We start from the raw sequence: 22,938 nt of genomic DNA on the forward strand, positions 1-22,938 counted from the left end.
AAATGACAGATGATGAGGATATTTATACGCAACGACGCATGCTGTGTGTACAGGCGAATATTCTCTTGCGTAAATTTGGTGCGTGTGCAGATGTGGTGAAGATGTCGCTATTTAGAGCATACTGCACACCACTCTACACTGCGCACCTGTGGTCGAACTATGGAAAGACAAGTATGCAGAGACTAAAGGTGGCATATAACGCTAAGAACACTGCTAAGGAAACCTAGATGGTGTAGTGCCAGTAATATGTTTGTGGCTGCAGGAGTCAGTACTTTAGAAGCTATCCTAAGACATCACATGTATAAATTCATTTGCAGGATGAATGACTCTAAAAATGTGATTATTGTGGCCTTGTCAAACATAAGGGTTAGCACTACACGCTACGAATCCCAGCTGTGGAGACACTGGTATCGTTGTCTCATTGTAGGACAATGATCATTCTTTTAATCTGGATTTTTAACTTATGTATTGTGGTTTTAAAAAATATATATAATTTATGATGCTTTTATAAGTGATATACTAAGATTTTATATGTACTTTATGATATTTAATATGCAATGCTTTTAAAAAAAAAATGTAATGTTGCCCCTTGTCTGGACCTCGAGTCCGTAATAAAGTTTATTATATTATTATTATTATTATATCCAATAAAGAAAGTAACACTGTCACTTGCATGATCAATCAAGGCACTTGTTATTTCTACATTTTACCAATGAATTCATAATTTCATGGATTTAGTTGTCAAAACCCAAATCAGATGCCTTGCATTTGGTCAGTATTCCCAACGATACTCAGACTGATCCCATTAGAATTTAAGAGCAGAGGGGTGAGATATTAGTGGGAGAAGGAGACAGACTTTGATTTTGTTGATGGAGTACAAGTCAATATCAAATAAACTGCGATTCTAAATTTCACCTACTTTTCCAATTTTGAAAGGAAGGTTCGGCAAAGTACAATCAACAGGTCAATTACATTTGCAAACTGAAAACCAAACGGTTGTCTCTGCTCAAAATTCCACACATAGGAACATTACAGTTCAATGCACTACCCAGTTTTCCTTTCTCCTTACATCCCATTCCTTTGTCTCCCTTTGACTGAGAATCCAATCCCTACATTCTATTTCTCCCTCTGTGAAAGATCTGAATTTTTTTCATTGTCTCAGTTATTCCAAAAGTCTGACGTATTATTGTTGTAATTTAGAAAACATATGAAGCAACTTCTTTACAGTGAGCTCATGAAAAGACCAATGTAACCACCTTAATACAATATTGTTTTGTAATGTTGGTTTTTGGATAAATATCCTCAAAATCACTTTGCTTGGGAGGCCAAGATGGTTTAATGTCTCCTCCAAAAAACAATTGTATACAGATTGACCCATGGTTTTTTCTTGGTGCTAAAACAGCATGTCAGTTTCTTTGATGTAACTTGTAAAAGTTCATATAGAGAGAGAACTTAAATTACAAGGTTCACTGAATAATGTTCTCAATTTTTTCCTGTTAAAAACATAGTGAAACTCCAGTTGCTGGTGTCAGTGCTGTTGTCCCTATTGATGGCAAATTGTCACATGCCATTCCACTGCTGCAGAAGGGTACTGCAGAATTGAATCTGCATCAGAACAAATGGATGGGTGCTGTATTAATGGAAATTGGATAGTGTTGTGATTTTGAATGAGCTTCACAGAGACTTTATTTAGCCCAAGCAGACATTCAAAAGGAGAACTGGTGGAAGAATCTCCTGGGAGAATCTATACTCTTCAAGAATAATGATAACGGCAGGTGATTGAATACAATTTTTATAATTACAATTAAAATTATATAGTTGTATTAAATAATTTGAGTGTAGGCAAATGGTTCCATAGAATTACCTATTTAAAATGAGAGCACATCTTAACTGACAAAACCATCAAGTACCTTTGTTGAGACAACATAGTTCACATCAATATTCTAAAAGCCCAGACATTCATAATTATGTTGAGAAGCTGACTGGTTGCATAAAACTAAATATTGATTGATGGAACAAATATGTCTATAACCATGTTTGATATGTAAGTGGTAAAGTGAGCAATCTGCGACATTCCTCGATCTGTCACAATAGTGCAAAATATCTGAGCTGAAGATGCCTGGTTTGACATAGGCCTATTAACATGGCACTATTTGTGTGCATGTTTGGTCAATGCTAGTTTGGTCAATGCTAGCATGGTCATGCTAGTTTCCATACTCTATATCTGAAGTAGGCTGTTCTTGTCATAGACAGTGGTGTTTATCATGCAGCTGTCCTTGTCCTAGTTTGAAGTCCAGTTCTTGTTGATATCACTGGCTGCTATCCCTGAAACACCTGAATAAAATTGTTTAAAAATCCGTGGTAGCTTGGAGATTGCTCAGTGCTCCCAATGGGTGAGAAAGTGGAGAACGGAACCCCCTAGAAGACCTGCTCCTTGCTCATGGATGCCACAGAGAACCGCCAAGACGGCATCATGGGTGCTTTTGGTAGGAAGCTGGGAGGGAGACTACTAGGATGCACTAGTAAAGTTATGTAGCTCAAGCAAGCTCCAGTAAACAACAGCACCTGTCGAGTTCTGAAAGCTATTAAACAGAAGGGCTGACAAATTCCTTTGAGTTTAGAGTGTAAGCTTCAGACCTTATACAGCTGGCATTGAAAAGAAGTAAAACTGAGCGAGGATATTCACTATAAGGGATTGAACAAATTTGGATTGTTTTATCTGGAGCATGGGAGGCTGATGGGTGAACTAATAGATGTTCATAAAATTATGTAAAGTGTAGATAGGATAGTCTATTTCCCAGGGTGGAAATGTCAGACTAGAGGGATTGGCTTTCAGGTCAGATGAAGACTATTTAAAGGAGATGTGTATGGCAATGTTTTAGAGGGTCGTGGGTGCCTGGAACGAGCTGCCAGATGATGGCAGCAAAATCAAGGGGGCAGATTATTATCTCAATAGGTTTAGGTTAGGTAAGGGGGAGGTACAGCGAGACCTGGGTGTCCTTGTACACCGGTCACTGAAAGTTGGCGTGCAGGTACAGCAGGCAGTGAAGAAAGCTAATGGAATGTTGGCCTTCATAACAAGAGGATTTCAGTATAGGAATAAAGGGGTTCTTCTGCAGTTGTATAGGGCTCTGGTGAGACCACATCTGGAGTATTGTGTGCAGTTTTGGTCTCCTAATATGAGGAAGGACATCCTTTTGATTGAGGCAGTGCAGCGTAGGTTCACGAGATTGATCCCTGGGATGGGGGGACTGTCATATGAGGAAAGATTGAAAAGACTAGGCTTGTATTCACTGGAGTTTAGAAGGATGAGGGGGTTCTTATAGAAACATATAAAATTATAAAAGGACTGGACAAGCTAGATGCAGGAAAAATGTTCCCAATGTTGGGCGAGTCCAGAACCAGGGGGCCACAGTCTTAGAGTAAATGGAAGGTCATTTAAGACGTGAGAAAAAACGTTTTCACCCAGAGATTTGTGAATTTATGGAATTCCCTGCCACAGAGGGCAGTGGAGGCCAAATCATTGGATGGATTTAAGAGAGAGTTAGATAGAGCTCTAGGGGCTAGTGGAGTCAAGGGATATGGGGAGAAGGCAGGCACGGGTTATTGATTGGGGATGATCAGCCATGATCACAATGAATGGCGGTGCTGGCTCAAAGGGCCGAATGGCCTCCTCCTGCACCTATTTTCTATGTTTCTATGGTGGAGGCAGATATGATAGTGATGTTTAAGATCCTGTTAGATAGCCACATGAATATGCAGGGTATAGAGGGATATGGATCACTTGCAGGCAGAAGGAATTAGTTTAAGCAGGCATCATTTTCGGCAGAGACATTGTGGACCAAATGCCTTGTTCCAGTGCTAAAACTGTTCTGTGATTCATTTTGACTTTCTGGGTTCACTTGAAAACTTATTATTTTAAAGAAGACAAATTAAAAGTGGTGTTAAACTAGTAATAGAAATAACATTCAACAATCTATAAAATCTATCTGTCCAGCAACACCAAAGTCCCCAATGTGCTGGATTATTAGAGTTTTACTGTGCAGTGACTATTTCACCATGCTAAATATTAATGTGTGTGACAGGGTCCTTCAGCTACAACCATACATTGATGTATAAAAGCACAACTTACCTGCAGCCTATGTTTGAACATGGCAACATTGAAGTCAGCTATAGAACAGCCTACAGTTCAAACAACATTTAGACATTGGGAATCTCTCCAATGAGCACTCACATTATTACATGGAAGGCTTTGCACCTAGTGCTCATTCCTTCGGCTTTAAATATTTTTTGTCTATAAATATATTTAAATATGAATGTTTTTTGGCTCATTGTTATGATTTATTTTGCTCTAGGCTGCACGGGGGCCATCTAGTATTTGAATTATTGCTCCCGGCGAAAATTCAGTTCACAGTCATGTGGTAGTAGAATTAAGCCATTCAGCCCATCAAGTCTACTCCGCCATTTGATTATGATGATCTATCACTCCCTCCTAGCCCCATTCTCCTGCCTTCTCCCCATAACCTCTAACACATGTACTAATCAGGAATCTATCTATCTCTGCCTTAAAAATATCAATTGGCTTGGCCTCCACAGCCTTCTGTGGCAAAGAATTCCACAGATTCAAACCCTCTGACTAAAGCCATTTCTCCTCATCTCCTTCCTAAAGGAGAATTGTCTTCTGTAAATGGTAAATTGTCCCTAGTGTGTAGGATACTGGTAGTGTACGGGGACTGCTGGTCGGCGCAGACATGGTGGGCCGAAGGGCCTGCTTCCACGCTGTATCTCTGACTAAACCTGAAGCCCAAGGCTTCAGAGTATCCTCTTTGGGCCTCTCCGCCAGTCTAATTCTTAATCTAATTCTTAATTCTTAATAAATTAGTAGTTAACTGCTGTTGTTTTATTATTGTCACATGTACTGAGATACATTGAAAAAATCTTTTGCAAGCTATCTGGTCATATCATATTATAGGTGTCAAATCAAGTGCTATTGCAACAGCTAGCGCAAGGAGAAAAATACAAGATTGCAAAACATGGTGTTGCAGTGTGACAGTGTTACAGTTACAGAGAAAGTGCTAAGAACAAAAAAAGCACAAGGACCACAATGAGATAGGTTGGGAGATCATGGCTGCATTCTTAGTTTATAGGAGGATAGATCTGTAGTCTGGTAGTATAAAAAGCATTTCTTGAATTTGGCGGGCATGTGCTTTTAATCTTTTGTATCTCCTGCTCGAAGGCAGAATTGGGAAGAGGGAATGGTCTTTAATTATGTTGGCTGCATTCCCAAGGCAGTGTGTAGCGTTGATAAAGTCAATGGGGATTTGGTTGGTTTGTGTGATCAAACTATAATGTACCCTTTTTTTGTACACTTGAAATAATCATTAATGTTGCTAGATCCTCTGCCTTATATGCAAGTTAAACTTGATCCCCAATAGAAACATAGAAAATAGGTGCAGGAGGAGGCCATTCGGCCCTTCGAGCCAGCACCGCCATTCATTGTGATCATGGCTGATCGTCCCCAATCAATAACCCGTGCCTGCCTTCTCCCCATATCCCTTGATTCCACCAGCCCCTAGAGCTCTATCTAACTCTCTTAAATCCATCCAGTGATTTGGCCTCCACTGCCCTGTGGCAGGGAATTCCACAAATTCACAACTCTCTGGGTGTAACAGTTTTTTCTCACCTCAGTCTTAAATGGCCTTCCCTTTATTCATAGACTGTGGCCCCTGGTTCTGGACTCGCCCAACATTGGGACCATTTTCCCTGCATCTAGCTTGTCCAGTCCTTTCAAATTTTATATGTTTCTATAAGATTCCCCTCATCCTTCTAAACTCTGGTGAATACAAGCCTAGTCTTTTCAATCTTTCCTCATATGACAGTCCCGCCATTCCAGGGATCAATCTCGTGAACTTATGCTGCACTGCCTCAATCACAAGGATGTCCTTCCTCAAATTAGGAGACCAAAACAGAGACAATAAGCCCCTCTCTCTTTTCTTAGTTGCCCATTGCTCTTCGCATCCTTAGATTACCTCTATTTTTTCATGTTTCATTTTACATGGTGGTATAGCGGTAGTGTTACTGCGTTACCGCGCCAGAGACCTGGGTTCGATCCTGACTACGGATGCTTGTCTGTACAGAGTTTGTACATTCGCATCGTGATCCGCTTGGGTTTTCTCCGAGATCTTTGGTTTCCTCCCAAACTCCAAAGATGTACAGATTTGTAGCATCATTGGCTTGGTATAAATATAAAATAGTTCCTAGTGTATATAGGGCAGTGTTAATGTGCAGGGATCGCTGGTCGGTGCGGACCCGGTGGACCAAACGGCATGTTTCCGCAATATATCTCTAAACTAAACTAATGTTCCTTTTCATTTCACCATGGCACTTGTTATATGCTTCTGGACTTCCTGCAATATTGAGCTCTTACAACATCTTATCATCCAGGGGCTTCACAGAGTTATCGAGTCACACAGCACAAAAACAAGTTTTTTGGCCTAACTCATCCATGCTGACCAAGATGCCCCTTATAAGCTCGGCCCATTTGTCCATGTTTGGCCCATAACCATCCGAACGTTTCCTATCCATGTAAACAAAACTCCAGAATTGATATTCAGCCCTTTGAGGTATCTTATTTACCCCAAACACTTTGGATCTCATTCAATTACTCTTACTTTTTACTTTTACAACAGATTTACTTTTAAATAGCTGTTTGCAATCCACATTTGCTATATCACTTTTCAGTTTCATTACATTTGCTTCTCCCAATTCAGAATATTTTCTCTAATTTTATCTTTTTTTTTTCATAAAAACTTATTAAATCATGATGATCACTGCAAAAATACTTGCTCTGACACTCTTGTATATGCTCAGTTTTATTCCATAAAACAAATTGCCGAATTTCCCCCAGTCACAACTTCTTGTTGGTCTTCCTACATACTGGCCAATAAGTTCTTCTGAATGTAATTTTGGAATTCGGTGCCTTCTATGTCTGAGAAATTCAAAGTGTTACAATTTGATAAGAATGTTAAGAGAGGGAAACATTAGATACATTAGAGGATACAGTTGTAAAATCACCACAATAATAGGGACACCTGAGGATACGTGTGCACAGTACATTGGAAGTGGCAGTTGAGAAAATAGTTAATGTACAAATGAGATTCTGTGTTTTTATAAACAGATGCATGTAGCAAGGAACTACAACCATGTAGCACAATGAATTTTAAGGGAAAAAAAGCTAGGTCATCCCCCAACTGGAAAATTGAATCCAGTTTAGGAAAGATGTAAAGTCCTTGGTGATACTTCAGAAGAGATTTACCAAAAAAGATTCCAGAAATGTCAAACGGTAATTTGGATAGATCAAAAATATAGGAGCAAAGAGGTCCTTCTGTAGTTGTACAGAGCCCTAGTGAGACCACACCTGGAGTATTGTGTACAGTTTTGGTCCCCTAATTTGAGGAAGGACATTCTTGCTATTGAGGGTGTGCAGCGTAGGTTTTCAAGGTTAATTCCCGGGATGGCAGGACTGTCATATGCTGAGAGAATGGAGCAGCTGGGCTTGTGCACTCTGGAGTTTAGAAGGATGAGAGGCAATCTCATGGAAACATATAAGATTGTTAAGGGCTTGGACGCACTAGAGGCAGGAAACATGTTCCCGATGTTGGGGAAGTCCAGAACCAGGGGCCACAGTTTAAGAATAAGGAGTAAGTCATTTAGAACGGAGACGAGGAAACACTTTTTCTCACAGAGAGTGGTGAGTCTGTGGCATTCTCTGCCTCAGAGGCAGGTTCTCTGGATGCTTTCAAGAGAGTGCTAGATAGGGCTCTTAAAAATAGCGGAGTCAGGGGATATGGGAGAAGGCAGGAACGGGGTACTGATTGGGGATGATCAGCCATGATCACATTGAATGGCAGTGCTGGCTTGAAGGGCCAAATGGCCTGCTCCTGCACCTATTGTCTATTGTCTAAAAAGTTAATAATCAAATGATAAAATCAGCTATTTGTGACAAAAACAACTGTAGGGTATTGATACTAAACAACAAGATTTGCATTGAAATCGACTTTGATAAATTAAATGCTGAATTTTCTTCTGGTCTAGCATAGTCCTGTGTTCCAACCCCTCTGTTAGAATGGAGGAAAAGATTAATCTGAATTGAAACAAAGAATTTGAAGTGGACAGGAGAATTTGATTTGAACATATCTGATGGCATTGCAAGTTTCAAGCTAATATTATTAACAAATGAATAATTGAGCTAGTGTGCCCTCAAGAAACAAAATGACACAAACTCATATTTTCAGAATTTTATTCTAATTGGTACATTTTCTTAAAGAAACATGTCCTAGGTAGGATGAGCAGTGTCTGAACCACTTCCTACCTACATATGGCAGCTGGTACATTTTGATGGTGCATTTGGTCCAGTTTATGACTTTCACCCAGACACCTTCACCTAACAGCTAAACGCACACTGTTGGTGAAGAAAATGTTTCTCCAATAGGTATGTGAGTGCAATCATAAAAAAGAACCAACCATTAAAGCATCACTCAACATACCTGAAATGTGACTTGTCTTTAGATTCTCAAATTTATGAATATAAAAGAAAAATTATAGTTGCCAAAATTCAGAGGTACAAGAAAGAATTGCTATTTTCATTCCTAGTTATCAAACAGTAATAACGGTTTGTTAGAAGTATAGCATAACAAAAAAAAAAACTACAAGCCTTGGCTCATGATTTTACAGCATATTTAAATCAATATTTTGGATGCTTCCTTTATGAACTAGTTAGCCTGATTGGTGATTACAGCTGAAAATAGTCAGGCTTAAAGCTGGTGGGCATATGTATTCACTTTGGATTCAGTGGAATTTTAAATGTTTTTTGCCTCTATGATGGGGCTTCACTGGCAGTAGGACTGGGCTCAAATGAAGAACCAGAATCAGGAACGTAGTTGGAGCCAGAGCCAGTACCAGAACCTGAGCCATCATCTGCAGGAGGTGTTGGGGGTTCATCATCAAAATAGGGATTGTAGTAACCAGTTTGATCCATAGCTGGGATTAACGCCCTGGAAATTACTGGAAAACAGGAATCAGGATAAAGGAGAAAGCCGCTGAACGTGCTGTCAGTATCCTGATCTGCGGAGACACCATTGAAACTAGAATCCTTCACTTGTAACCATATCTTGTCCCCTGCAGTAAGATGTAATATCACAGTTTGGGAAGCTTGACCCTCGGTAGCTTTGCTAGATGTCTTGATAACTAATTTACGATTTTTAAATAATCCGAGTTTAATTGGATTTGTTAGTATTGACAAATGGTAACTAAATTCATATGTCCCATTGACTGGGGCTATGTAAACTCCAACTGTAGGATTAAAGTGTCCCTGTCTGTTGTAGAAAATTACTGTGAATGGTATGGGGAAAAACGGATTTGGTAACCCATCTTCGACATTTCGTCCAGCAGAAAAAGCTGATTGGGTGGTAGGAGCACATGGGCCAGGAGGTCCTTCTTCACCCTCATTGCCCTGTTCACCTGTGGCTCCTTTTTCGCCAGTTTTTCCCTCCTCACCCGCTGGCCCTTGATCTCCTTTGATTCCTCCAGGTCCAGTTGGTCCAGTACTGCCAGGTTCGCCTTTTTCTCCATCTACACAGTCACATGAACCTAGTTCCCCTTTGCTACCTTTCACTCCTTCAACACCACTGTCTCCTTTAAAGCCAGTGCTTCCTGTTTCACCTTTGAGGCCAGGTTGTCCCGACAAGCCAACTTCACCCATATCTCCCTTTGGACCACTGGAACTTGTATCTCCTTTCTGTCCTGGATCTCCTTTTATGCTCTGGCATTCAGCGGGACATTGACCAGGAACACCTGAACTTCCCTTAACACCTGGGAGTCCATTAGCACCTGGGTTACCCCTTAGACCTAAAATCAAAATTGGAAAAGATTAATACAAAAGGCATTTGCCAAAATAAATAATCAGAAATTGAATTAATTTAATTACTCTATAATTTTCTAAAGAAATATAAATTATTTTGCTGAAGCTTTTGCTTAATTGTCATTTGGATGACAAATGTATTCAAATAATTTTCAATTGTCTCCAACCTGCAAATTTAAACTTTAAAGAGAACAGGAAAAATTGTAAAGACTGATAGAGGACATGAGCAAGCAAAAGAAATTGACCAGCAAATTGAGAACTAAAACTCACACAAAGTGCTGTGAGTGGCAGATCTAATGTGCTTTAGGTCTCTTTCTCGGCAGACATGGCTGTACTTTCTCATAGCTCACATACAATAGAATTAAGGTGTACCTTATTGGTGCGTAAACATTTTATGTGATGATGGTTTGGCTAAATCATCAGTTTTGCTGCTGAAAGCAGTAAGCATCTAAGGGTGACTGCTACTACTGGGCGTATAAAAAGGAAGATAGACACTAGTGGAACAGTTGTGTTAAGATTCAAGAGCCGGGTGGAGGGCAAGTTGTGAAGCTTTGGCTCGAGAGACTTCAGCGTAGTCTGTATTCAGCAGATGGTGGGATAAAATCCAGTCTATGTTATTTTCCCTTCGTATATTTTCTTCCAGTATCCCTGAGGGCTACACCTGCGTGAGCTGCTTATGGACCGTTTTAGGGAACCGGCGCAGCGGCTGGATGACCTGTGGATTATCTGGGAGACTGAGATCAATGATAGGTGGTACAGTGAGGTGGTCATGCCTAGGGTACGGGCAGGAAGTAGATGGGTGACCACCAGGAAAGGAAGCAGGCCGAGTACAGAATCCCCTGTGGCATTTCCCCCTTGACCACAGGTATGTGCCTTTGGATACTGTTGGGGGCTATGACTTGTCAGAGGAGAGTAGCAGAGGTCAGGTCTATGGCATTGGGGCCAACACTGAGGTAATGCATGGAAAGGTGAAGACAAGCAGAGCCATAGTGATAGGAGACCTCTTAGTTAGGGAAGAAGACAAGTGTTTCTGTGACAGCAAGAGACTCCAGGATGGTTTGTTTCCTCCCTGGAGCTAGGACTCAGGATATCTCAGAGTGGTTGCACAATATTCTCAAGAGAGAGGGCAAGCAGCCGGAGGTCATTATGTAAGTTGGTACAAATGACATTGGTAGGAAAAGGGATGCAGTCCTGCAGAGTGAATACAGGGAGCTAGGCGAAAGGTTAAAAAGCAGGACCTCGAGGACAGTTTTCTCCGTATTGCCCCTGGAGCCACGTGCTAATGAGGATAAGAACAGGAAGATAGAATAGGTAAATTTGTTGGTGCAGGATTCAGATTGTTTTACTATTGGGAACGTTTTCTGGGGCAGTACGGAAGGCAATGAAAGCAGTAGACATGATAGGCAGGAGCACAGAAGGAAGTGAGGTAGGACTGTTGGTTTAAGTTGTGTCTATTTCAATGCGAGAGGCTTGACAGGAAATGTGGATAAACTCGGAGTATGGTTAGGTACATGCACATTATAGCTATTACAGAAACTGGGCTAAGTGAGGGATCCATCTGTCAGATTAATGTTCCATAGAAAGGTGCTGCAGGCGAGACAGTGGTGGGGGTAAAAGTTGCTTTATTAAGGAGAATGTTGCAATAGTAGTCTAAGCTATCATAACTGATGGTTTGTCCAGTGAGGCTATATGGATGGAGCTGAGAAAAAAAACGAGATGATCGCCTTGTTGGGAGTGTACTATGGGCCCCCTAAAAGTTTACGGGAATTATAGGGCCAAAGACTTGAATGGGATGGAATGTGTTAAATATGTTCAGGAAAGATTCCTTAGGCAGTATGTGGAGGGCCCTACTAGGGAGAGGGCAAAACATAACCTACTCTTAGGAAATTGGAAAGGCCAAGTGAATGAAGTGTCAGTGGGCGAGCCTATTGTTCGAGTGACCATAGACCCTAGAAGAGTTTAGGGAACTGAGGAGCATATTTAAGAAGGAAACCAGGAGTCTAAAAGGGGGTAGGAGGTAGATCTGGCTGATAATATTAAGAGAAATCCAAAGAGATTAAGGGAAAGAGGAGAACTAGAGAGAGAATAACCACAGAAACCAAAGCAGTCATCTACGTGTGGAACCGCAGGTGATGGGCAAGGTCATCAATGAGTATCTTACCTTTATTTTTACTGTAGAGAAAAACGTAAACATTAGGAAACTTAGGACAGTTAATGAAGATGTCTTGAGGACAATCCTTATTATGGTCGAGTAGGTACTGGACGTCCTACGGGGTATGAAGGTAAATAAACCCACCAGGCCTGATCAGATATATCCAAGGCCCCTGTGAGAAGCTAGAGAAGAAATTGCAGAAGCCCTGGTTGAGAGACATAAATCATCATCAGACACGGGTGAGGTCCCGGACGACTGGAGGATGGCTAATGTTGTGGCTAATGAGCCTGTGGTAGGTAAGTTAATGGAGAAGATTCTGAGGGATAAGATATATTTGCATTTGAATAGACAGGGTCTGATTAGGTATAGTCAGCATGGTTTTTTATGTGGGAGATCATGTCTCACAAATTGATTGTTTCTTTTGAAGAGGTAACCAAAATGGTTGATGAAGGCAAAGTTGTAAATGTTATCTATATGGACTTCAGCAAGGCCTATGATGAGGTTCCACATGGTAGGCTGCTCTGGAAGGTTAGATCACACTGGATCCAGGGAGAGCTAGCCGACTGGATAGAAATTTGGCTTCATGGTAGGAAGCATAGGAAGGTTGCTTTTCAGACTGTAGGCCTGTGATGAGAGGTGTGCCTCAGGGACTATTGACCAGTAAGCCTAATAGCTGCGGTAGGTAAGTTAATGGAGAAGTTTCTGAGGGATAAGACAGGGATAAGAAGGTACACAAAAATGCTGGAGAAACTCAGCGGGTGCAGCAGCATCTATGGAGCGAAGGAAATAGGTAACGTTTTGGGCCGAAACGTTACCCATTTCCTTCGCTCCATAGATGCTGCTGCACCCGCTGAGTTTCTCCAGCATTTTTGTGTACCTCCGATTTTCCAGCATCTGCAGTTCCTTCTTGAAGACAGGGATAAGATATGCATTTAGATAGACAGGGTCTGATTAGAAATAGTCAACATGGTTTTGTACATGGGAGGTCACGTCTCCCATGTACAAAACATTGCTGTTCATTATTTTCATTAATGATTTGGATGAGAATGTATAAGGCATGATTAGTAAGTTTGACATTACAGTAGGTGGTATTGTGAATAGTGAAGATGGTTATCAATAATTACAGCAGGCTCTTGATCAGCTGGGCAAGTGGGTTGAGGAATGGCTAATGAAGTTGGCTAATGGCTAAGTGCGAGGTGTTACATTTTGAGAAGTCAACTCATGGCAGGACCACAGTGAATGTTAGGACCCAGGGGTGTGTTGCAGAGCAGATGGATTTAGGAGTACATATACATAGTTCCCTGAAAGTGGCATCACAGGCAGGTACAGTGGCCAAGAAGCCTTTTGGTACATTGGCCTTCATAAAGGGCATCCCACTTGGGAGACCTCCACCGTGACCTCTGGCGGCCTTGCCCGCGACCCAGTCACAGGAAGGTCGCCACAAGGTCGTAGGAGGTTTTCGTCACTCTCCTTCATGGTCGAGAATGGTCTCCGCGTAGTCGAGGCTTCAGCTAGGTCACGGCGTATCTTTCAAGATGTTAAAAATTGGCCACGACTAAAAATAGGTCGCCGTGGGAAAAATCAATATTTTATTAGTCCTAGGTCTAGTCGAAGTCGGTCGTACTAGGTTGTGACGCTAGTCGTAGGTAGTCAAAGGTGGTCGAAGATAATAGCTCCGGGGTGAAAAAAAGGTCAGTAGAAAAAAAAGGTTATTTAAACAGCAGAACGTCATCTCAGTCACTCCAAGGCATGTTCATTCATAGCTGGAGAGTTTTTTGGAGAGGAGACTTGTGTTTTAGAAATGGCACCAAAAAGGCAGCAGTGCAGGGGGAGGGCACAACCCTAAAAACCTGCCATGCAGGAGTTGCCCACCCAGGAGGAGGAGTGGCAGGAGGTGATGCCACAGGAGGTGATAGTGTAGGAGGAGGTAGACCTGCATGAGAGACCCCTGGAGGAGGAGACCAGGGTGGTAGTATATGTCCCCACCACCACCCCATCCTTCACTGCCTCATTTGAAGGCAGCAAAGCAGCCCTTTCTCCTGTGTCTGACACAACATCAGAGGCAGATGCCCCATTGGTGGTGAGGGAGGGCTGGAGGAAGGTTATGCCCTACACCTTCACCAGGCAGCAGGAGGGGGACCTTGAGGAATGGTTCCAGCAGAATGCCATCCTGTACGAAAAAGAAAATGAGGGGTACATGGACAAGAATGGCATGTTTGCCATCCACTGCCCCACATGTGTGCTTAAAGTTCCATCTTTTGTCAAAGTCCAGCGGCACTCTCTTCCAGTCATCTGGTGTACTGGGACAGTCCATCACATCATCTCCATTCACCCATTGAGACCTCTTCTTGTGCTTCCTCTTCACCCTTGCTCTTCCCCTTCTGCTTTTCTTAAAAGGCTGCTGAAGCAAAAGGGCTACTGCAAACAATAGTAGTTGTGTTTTTACTAACATCCTCCAAACTAGTTCCTTCCTTGCTTGCATGGTTCAGAATGATTTGCCAGAGACCATCCTCGAGTAAAACGTACGTGGTCAAAGCCAGTCTTCAACAGTCGAAGGAGGTCATCTTCATAGTCGTAGGAGGTCGTACACATAGCCATGGAAGGTCGTAGGAGGTCGTAGGTCACCGCAACCTTGATTTTTTTTTTAAAGTCGCTTTAGGTCACCAAAAGTCGCAGTGGAGGTCTCCTAAGTGGGATAGGCCCTTAAGTCAGGGTATCGAGCAGAGAGGTTGGGATGTTATGTTACAGAAGTTAGTGAGGCCACACTTGAAGCACCATTTTCAGTTTTGGTCACCCTGCTATAGGAATGATGCCATTGAGCAGGAAAGAGTGCGGAGAAGATGTACGAGGATGTTGCTAGGACTTGAGGGGATTTATTATAGGGAGAGTTTGGGCAGGCTATGACCTTATTCCTTTGAGCACAGGAGGCTGAAAGGTGATCTTATAGAGGTGTCTAAAATCATGAGGGGATTTGATAGGTTAAATGCACCGTCTTTTACCCAGGGTAGGGGAATCAAAAACAAGAGAACATATGTTTAAAGGTGAGAGGGGCAAGATTTAACATGAACCTGACAGACAACTTTTTCATTCAGAGCGTATATAGAATGAGCTGCCAGAGAGCAAATTGAAGCTAATACTAAAACAGCATTTAAAAGCCACTTGGACAGGTACATGTGTAGGGAAGGTTGAAATGTAAGTATAAGAAATGAAGTGGACGAGCTTGAGGCTCAGTTAGTATGATGTTGTGAGAATTACAGAGACATGGCTGCAAGAGGGCCAGGGTTGGGAACTGAATATTCAAGGCGATACATCCTATCGAAAAGTCACACAGGTGGGAAGAGGGGGTGGGGTAGCTCTGTTGGTGAGGAATGAAATTCAGTACATTGCAAGGGTGACATTGAAACAGGAGATGTGGAGTCAATATGGGTCTGAAGAAGGGTTTCGGCCCGAAACGTCGCCTATTTCCTTCGCTCCATAGATGCTGCTGCACCCGCTGAGTTTCCCCAGCAATTTTGTGTACCTTGGATAGAACTAAGGAATTGTAAGGGTAAAAAGACCCCAATGGAACTTATCTACAGGCTCCCAAACAGTAGCCTGGATATATCGTTGTCTCGTTGTAGGACAATGATCATTCTTTTAATCTGGATTTTTAATTTATGTATTGTGTTTTTAAAAATATATAATTTATGATGCTTTTATAAGTGATATACTAAGATTTTATATGTACTTTATGATATTTTTTAATATGCAATGCATTTTTTAATGTAATGTTGCCCCTTGTCTGGACCTCGAGTCCGTAATAAAGTTTATTATTATTATTATTATTATTATTATAGGGTGCAAGTTGAATCAAAATTTTAAATTGGCATGTCGTAAAGGTAATGCTACAATTGTTAAGGGAGATTTCAACATGCAGGTAGACTGGGAAAATCAGGTTGCTACTGGCCCCCAAGAAAGGGAAATTGTGGTGTGCCTCTGTGATAGATTCTTAGAGCAGCTTGTACTGGAGCCTAGCAGGGAGAAGGCAATAGTAAGATTAAAGGAGAACTTACCAGTTTGAAGTTTGATCTTTATTTTATGAGGGGTTACGATGAGGGATTACGTGAAGACCCCGCCAGCACGCATGCGCGACATTCTTCAAAGCAGCAGTGTGGAATCACAGAACAGTAATTGAAATAAACATAGTAAAGATAAGAAGAACTAGGATACCAGTTGACCTTTATAATTGAGGGCGGGAGCGGAGGGCACGTAATCCCTCATCGTAACTCCTCATAAAATAAAGATCAAACTTCAAACTGGTAAGTTCTCGTTTAATCTTACTATTTTACTTCGGAGTCACGTGAGTGACGTGAAGATTTTAAAGCTCTGTGATTTCAAGCCGTGTAACAGTCCATGCTTCACTCACTGCCGACATCGAGGGAGGAAGTATGTTATCGTAATTAAACATGAATCAGTTTTTAAAAACAATAACTATATTTATTTTAAACAAAGAAAATAACGCTCCCCCGGGCTTAAATTATATATTTGCAGAATTTAAAATCCTTTCTGCAAACAATGCAGGTTTGGCAATCGGCTTGTTATAGAACGTTTGGAAAGTTCTTTCAGTGGACCACCCCGCTGTTGCCAGGATATGGTCCATTGGCACCTCCATATTGCTGGCCGCCGATGTTGCTGCTGCCCTGGTGGAGTGAGATTTTAAAATGTCAGTATCCAACCCAGCAGCTCCCAATACCTGTCTGAGCCACCTTGAGATGGTTTGTACCGACACCTGACCATGTTGCTTTTTGAAGCTGACCCATAGTGCCTTTTCTCTCCCTCGGAATGCTTTGATTGTGCTAAGGTATAGCAGCAGATGTGTCATGACACATAAACGGGGGTCAGGTGGGTACGCCCGAAATTCCATCGTAAGTCCTGAAGTTCCCGGTCTGCTCTGCTTGACCAGCTCCCAGATTGTGAATGTAATTTGGTCAGCTGATGTGACCATATTGTCCAGTATTAGATAGTGTAGAGACTGGACCCTTTGGGCTGAGACTAAAGCCATCAGCATTACCGTTTTCAGGGTGAGCTGTTCCAGAGTCAGGGATCTGGCTGGTGACCAACCCCTTAGAAATGACAGGACGACACTGACGTCCCATATCTGGGTGTACCTTGGTCTAGGGGGGTTGGTATTAAAAATACCTTTCATTAGTTTGGCCACCAGCGGATGTGATCCTATATGGACTGTTGTCCTGGTGCCTGCCATAGATAGGCTGACAGCGCACTCCTAGCACAATTTATTGTGCTGTAACTCAGACCTTCATCGTAGTGAAGGCTGGACAGGAACTCCAGCACGTTCATTATTGTTGCTGTTCTATATGTCGCCCCAGTTCTTGAACAGTACGCTTCCCACTTCCTGATGCTGGAGAGGTACTGTTTCTTGGTGGATTGTCGGTGAGATGCTGTCATCATGTCCATGGTCCTGTTTGATAGTCCCAGGTCCAATAATGGTCTTGTTAAATTCTGCAATCCAACAGATTTATTCTGTCATGGCACGGATGACTCTCGCCTGTGACAGGGTGGACCAACAGATCTTAGCTAATTCCAGGGTTTTGCCCACTATTAAAATGTCATCAAGATATGCCATGACAATATGTTTTTGTTTTCTTAGTATTGCCAAGGCTGGTTTTAATATCTTTGTAAATAATCTTGGGGCTGATGTTAGCCCATTTGGCAACACTTTATACTGCCATAGTTGCCCCATCCAGTTAGACTTTAGGTATCTATGATGATCTTTATGAATGGGTACTGAATAGTATGCATCTTTTAGATCGACGCATGCCATGAAGTATCCTCTGGAAATCAATTGTTTGGCAGTAACAAATGTTTCCATTTTGAAATGTATATACTGGACAAAAGTATTCAGTGTCGTCAAGTCAATGATGATGCGACATCCACCATCTCTCTTGGTTTTTGTAAAGACTTTTGATACAAATTCCAAAGGGTCATGTTCCGATTTCTCTATGACTCCTTTTGTATGTAATCTCACCAGTTATGCCTGTCCCTCGCATTTTTCTTTTTGTGAGAGGGTAAACTCCCTGTGGGGTGCATGCTGAACTGGTGGCATACTTTTTTGAATGAATTCAATTTTGTATCCCTGAATACTTTGTAGTATATAATTATCAAGAGTGATAGCCCTCCATGCTTCCAAAAACAGGTGTAACCTTCCCCGTTAGTATAGGCCCTGCACCTTTTATGTTCTGGAAGGAACCAGACCCACCATGGTTACCGGTAGAATGTTCATTTCTTGGGTTTCCGGTTCTTCATCGGTCGAGGTGTTGCTGTGTGGGGTTGGCGCATCTTCCATGGGGTCCACTCTGGGCCCTGGCCTAAAAAAGACCTCCGGGGATGATATGCGGGCCCCATGCTTTCACCAGCACCATGATGTTGACGACTGCTGGTGGATGCGTAGGGGTGCTGCCGTCTGGGTTGCGTGGCCTTGCTCGTTCCGAGGCCTGCCCTCATGAGTCCAAGCGCTTTCGACTCCTCATCCAGATCTTTTACCTGTTTCGACAGGTCCTTTCCAAATAGCAGGATTTGAGGTTGTGTGGTCTGAGATTTGCACAACCCTGCAAATTTGGGATTTAGGGCAGGTCTTATGGCTTCTTTCCGCAGGCTATTTATCTCGTACTGTGTGTTACACAGTAGAGCCAGGGTGTCCTGCTGGTTGTTGGTCATTTCGACCCCATCCACGGAACGAGCGTATGATGTAATGGCTGACGTCAGGAGCTTCAGAATTTTTTGGAGTTTTACCTCTTGGGTTCGTATGCCCAACCCAATGTACCCCCAGATTTGGCTGTTGACAACCGGTACATTGAGTGAAATGAAATTCTCCGGGGGCGTGTATAATTCCAACGTCTCATTTACTACCTGTTCTTGTAGTGGGTTGAAGGACAGGTAGTCAATACTGGCCGCAAGTTTGGACTGCAACGGCTGTCCCGCTCGCGGTGTTACAGCGTAGCAGTTTACCACTCCCAGCAGCTCTTCCTGTTCCTGCACCCCCAGCATACTGCTGTCGTCTTCAGCCAAAGACCCCTCTTCTTGACCAACCTAGCCCTGGTCACCAACGCTCCCCTCTGCTGAGGGAGATGCGATGGTCAGTGCTGGAAATTGCACTGATGCGGGTGTGCATGCACTCCCTTGGCGGGCTTGCCCCATCTCCCGGAGCAAGTCCTGCTGGAGCATTTGCTCCATCAACCGCTCCATGCGGGACAAACGGTCACCTTTGCCGCTCTCGGGCGGCGTGTCTTCCGTGCCGGACTCATCGGGGTCTACCGGCCGGACCGACTTCTGCTTTGCCTTGCCTCCAACCCGCTGCGGTGGTTCGAGCTGAGCAGCTTGCTGGGTTGGGCTCGGCTCAGCAGAAATTGCGTCGGTGACTGTGGACCGCAGCGAGTGCGGTCCAGGTGCTGCCGGTCGCCCCCCACTGCTGGAACCCTCCTGGGCCATCACAGTCGGACGGGGTGCGGCCTTCTTTGTATTTCTGCCCTTGTCCATGTTCTCTATAAAACAGAGCACAACAAGGGTTTCTCAAATACGACCTCAGAATAAGTTTTACTTACCTGGAGGTCCCATTTTAAACTCTATTGCGGGGGAGCTCGTTCCCCCGCCCGTCGCTGTTGCACTGCGTGAGACGCTATGGCACGCATGCGTGCTGGCGGGGTCTTCACGTAATCACTCACGTGACTCCGAAGTAAAATTCTGGATTTAGTGTTGTGCAATGAACCGGATTTGATAAGGGAACTTGAGGTTAAGGAGCCATTCGGAGGTAGTGACCATGATATGGTTAGTTTTAATCTACAATTTGAGAGGGAGAAGGGTAAATCAGAGGTATCAGTATTACAGTTGAACAAAGGGGACTATGGAGCTATGAGGGAGGAGCTAGCCAAAGTTGACTGGAAAGATACCGTAGCAGGGATGATAGTGGAACAACAATGGCAGGTATTTCTGGGAATAATACAGAAGGTGCAGGATCAGTTAATTCCAAAGAGGAAGAAAGATTCCAAGGGGAGTGATGAGGCGACTGTGGCTGACAAGGGAAGTCAGGGACAGTATAAAATGCCAGAGGATTGGGTAACATTTAAAGAGCAACAGAAGATAACTAAAAAGGTAATAAGGGGAGAAAAGGTGAGGTACGAAGGTAAGCTAGCCAAGAATATAAAGGAGGATAGTAAAAGTTTCTTTAGGTATGTGAAGAGGAAAAAATTAGTTAAGACCAAAGTTGGAACATTGAAGACTGAAAAAGGAGAATTTATTATAAGGAACAAGGAAATGGCAGATGAGTTGGACAGATACTTTGGATCCATCTTCACGAAGGAGGACACAAACAATTTTCCTGATGCACTAGTGGCCAGAGGATCTGGGGTGACGGAGGAACTGAAATAAATCCACAATAGGCAGGAAATGGTGTTGGGTAGGCTGTTGGGACTGAAGGCTGATAAATCCCCATTGCCTGATGGTCTGCATCCGAGGGTACTTATGGAAGTGGCTCTAGAAATTGTGGACGCATTGGTGATCATTTTCCAACATTCTATAGATACAGGATCAGTTCCTGTGGATTGGAGGGTAGCTAATGTTATCCCACTTTTTTAGAAAGGCGGGAGAGAGAAAACAGGGAATTATAGACCAGTTAACCTGACATACAGTGCATTCAGAAAGTATTCAGACCCCTTCACTTTTTCCACATTTTGTTACGTTACAGTCTTATTCTAAAATGGATTAAATTCTTTTTTTTTTATCAGCAATCTACACACAATAGCCCACAATAAAATAAGTAAAAACAGGTGTTTAGAAATTTTTGCAAATTAATTAAAAATAAATAACTGAAATATCACATTTACATAAGTATTCAGACCCTTTACTCAGTACTTTATTGAGGCACCTTTGGCAGTGATTACAACCTCAAGTCTTCTTGGGTATCATGCTACAAGCTTGGCACACCTGTATTTGGGTAATGTATCCCATTCTTCTCTGCAGATCTTCTCAAGCTCTGTCAGGTTGGATGGGGAGTGTTGATGCACAGTTATTTTCAGGTCCCTCCAGAGATGTTCGATCGGGTTCAAGTCCGGGCTCTGGCCGGGCCACTTACGGACATTCACAGACTTGTCACAAAGCCACTCCTGCATTGTCTTGGGCGTGAGCTTTAGGTCGTTGTCCTGTTGGAAGGTAAACGTCTGCCCCAGTCCGAGGTCCTGAACGCTCTGGAGCAGGTTTTCATCAAGGATCTCTCTATACTTTGCTCCGTTCATTTTTACCTCGATCCTGACTGGTCTCCCAGTTCCTACCGCTGAAAAACATCCCTACAGCATGATGCTGCCACCACCATGCTTCACCGTAGATATGGTATTGGCCAGGTGATGAGCGGTGCCTGTTTTCCTCCAGACGTGACACTTGGCATTCAGGCCAAAGCGTTCATTCTTGGTTTCATCAGGCCAGGAAATTTTGTTTAGGTGCCTTTTGACAAACTCCAAGCGGGCTGTCATGTGCCTTTAACTGAGGAGTGGCTTCTGTCTGGCCACTCTACAATAAAGGCCTGATTGGTGGAGTGCTGCAGATATAGTTGTTCTTCTCGAAGTTTTTCCCATCTCCACAGAGGAACTGGAGCTCTGTCAGAGTGACAATCGGGTTCTTGGTCACCTCCCTGAATATGTTAGTAAGGCCCTTCTCCCCAGATTGCTCAATTTGGCCAGGCTCTATGAAGAGTCCTGGTGGTTTCAAAGTTTTATTTAAGAATGACGGAGGCCACTGTGCTCTTCGGGACCTGCAATGCTCCAAAAAATGTTTTATACCCTTCCCCAGATCTGTGTCTCAACACGATCCTGTCTCGGAGGTCTACAGACAATTCTTTCGTCTTCATGGCTTGTTTTTTGCTCTGACTGTCAACTGTGGGACCTTATATACAGGTGTGTGCCTTTCCAAATCATGTACAATCAATTTAATTTACCACTTGTAAACTCCTATCAAGTTGTAGAAACATCTCAAGGATAATCAATGGAAACACGATGCACCAAAGCTCAATTTTGAGAGTCACAGCAAAGGGTCTGAATACTTACGTAAATGTGATATTTCAGTTATTTATTTTTAATTATTTTGCAATAATTACTAAACACCTGTTTTCGCTTTTATATTATGAGGTATTGTGCGTAGATTGATGATTAAAAAAATGACTGTAACCAATTTTAGAATAAGGTTGTAATGTAACAAAATGTGGAAAAACTGAAGGGGTCTGAATACTTTCTCAATGCACTGTAGGTGGTGGGAAAGATGCTGGAGTCAATCAAATAAGATGAAATAGCAGCACATTTGGATAGCACTAACAGGATCAGTCCGAGTCAGCATGGATTTACGAAGGGGAAATCATGCTTGACTAATTTTCTGAATTTTTCTTGCAGATGCAACTAGGAAAATGGACAAGGGAGAGCCAGTGGATTTAGTGTAACTGGACTTTCAGAACGCATTTGATAAGGTCCCACATAGGAGATTAGTGGGCAGAATTAGAGCACATGATATTGGGGTTAGAGTGCTGACATGGATAGAAAATTGGTTGGCAGACAGACAAAGAGTAGGGATTAACGGGTCCCTTTCAGAATGGCAGGCAGTGACTAGTGGGGTTCCGCAAGGCTCGGTGCTGGAACCGCAGCTATTTACAATATATATCAATGATTTAGATGAAGGGATTCAAAGTAACATTAGCAAATTTGCAGATGACACTAAGCTGGGTGGCAGTGTGAACTGTGAGGACGATGCTATGAGAATGCAGGGTGACTTGGACAGGTTGGGGGAGTGAGCAGATGCATGGGAGCTGCAATTTAATGTGGACAAATGTGAGGTT

General features: G+C 42.8%; 1 protein-coding gene across 1 annotated transcript in view; it reads right to left on the minus strand.

The window, feature by feature from the left end:
• Window positions 1-8,457: 8,457 nt before the first annotated feature.
• The window catches only part of LOC116979716 (complement C1q and tumor necrosis factor-related protein 9-like), a 29,776-nt gene continuing 15,295 nt past the window's right edge, over window positions 8,458-22,938 (minus strand). Inside the window, exon 5 of the mRNA XM_033031439.1 lies at window positions 8,458-9,906. Coding sequence (XP_032887330.1) covers window positions 8,876-9,906 — 1,031 coding nt within the window. The 3' untranslated portion in view covers window positions 8,458-8,875. The remainder of the gene's footprint in view (window positions 9,907-22,938) is intronic.

Source organism: Amblyraja radiata, chromosome 13 (genome assembly GCF_010909765.2).
Source record: "Amblyraja radiata isolate CabotCenter1 chromosome 13, sAmbRad1.1.pri, whole genome shotgun sequence".
Classification (NCBI taxonomy): Eukaryota; Metazoa; Chordata; class Chondrichthyes; order Rajiformes; family Rajidae; genus Amblyraja; species Amblyraja radiata.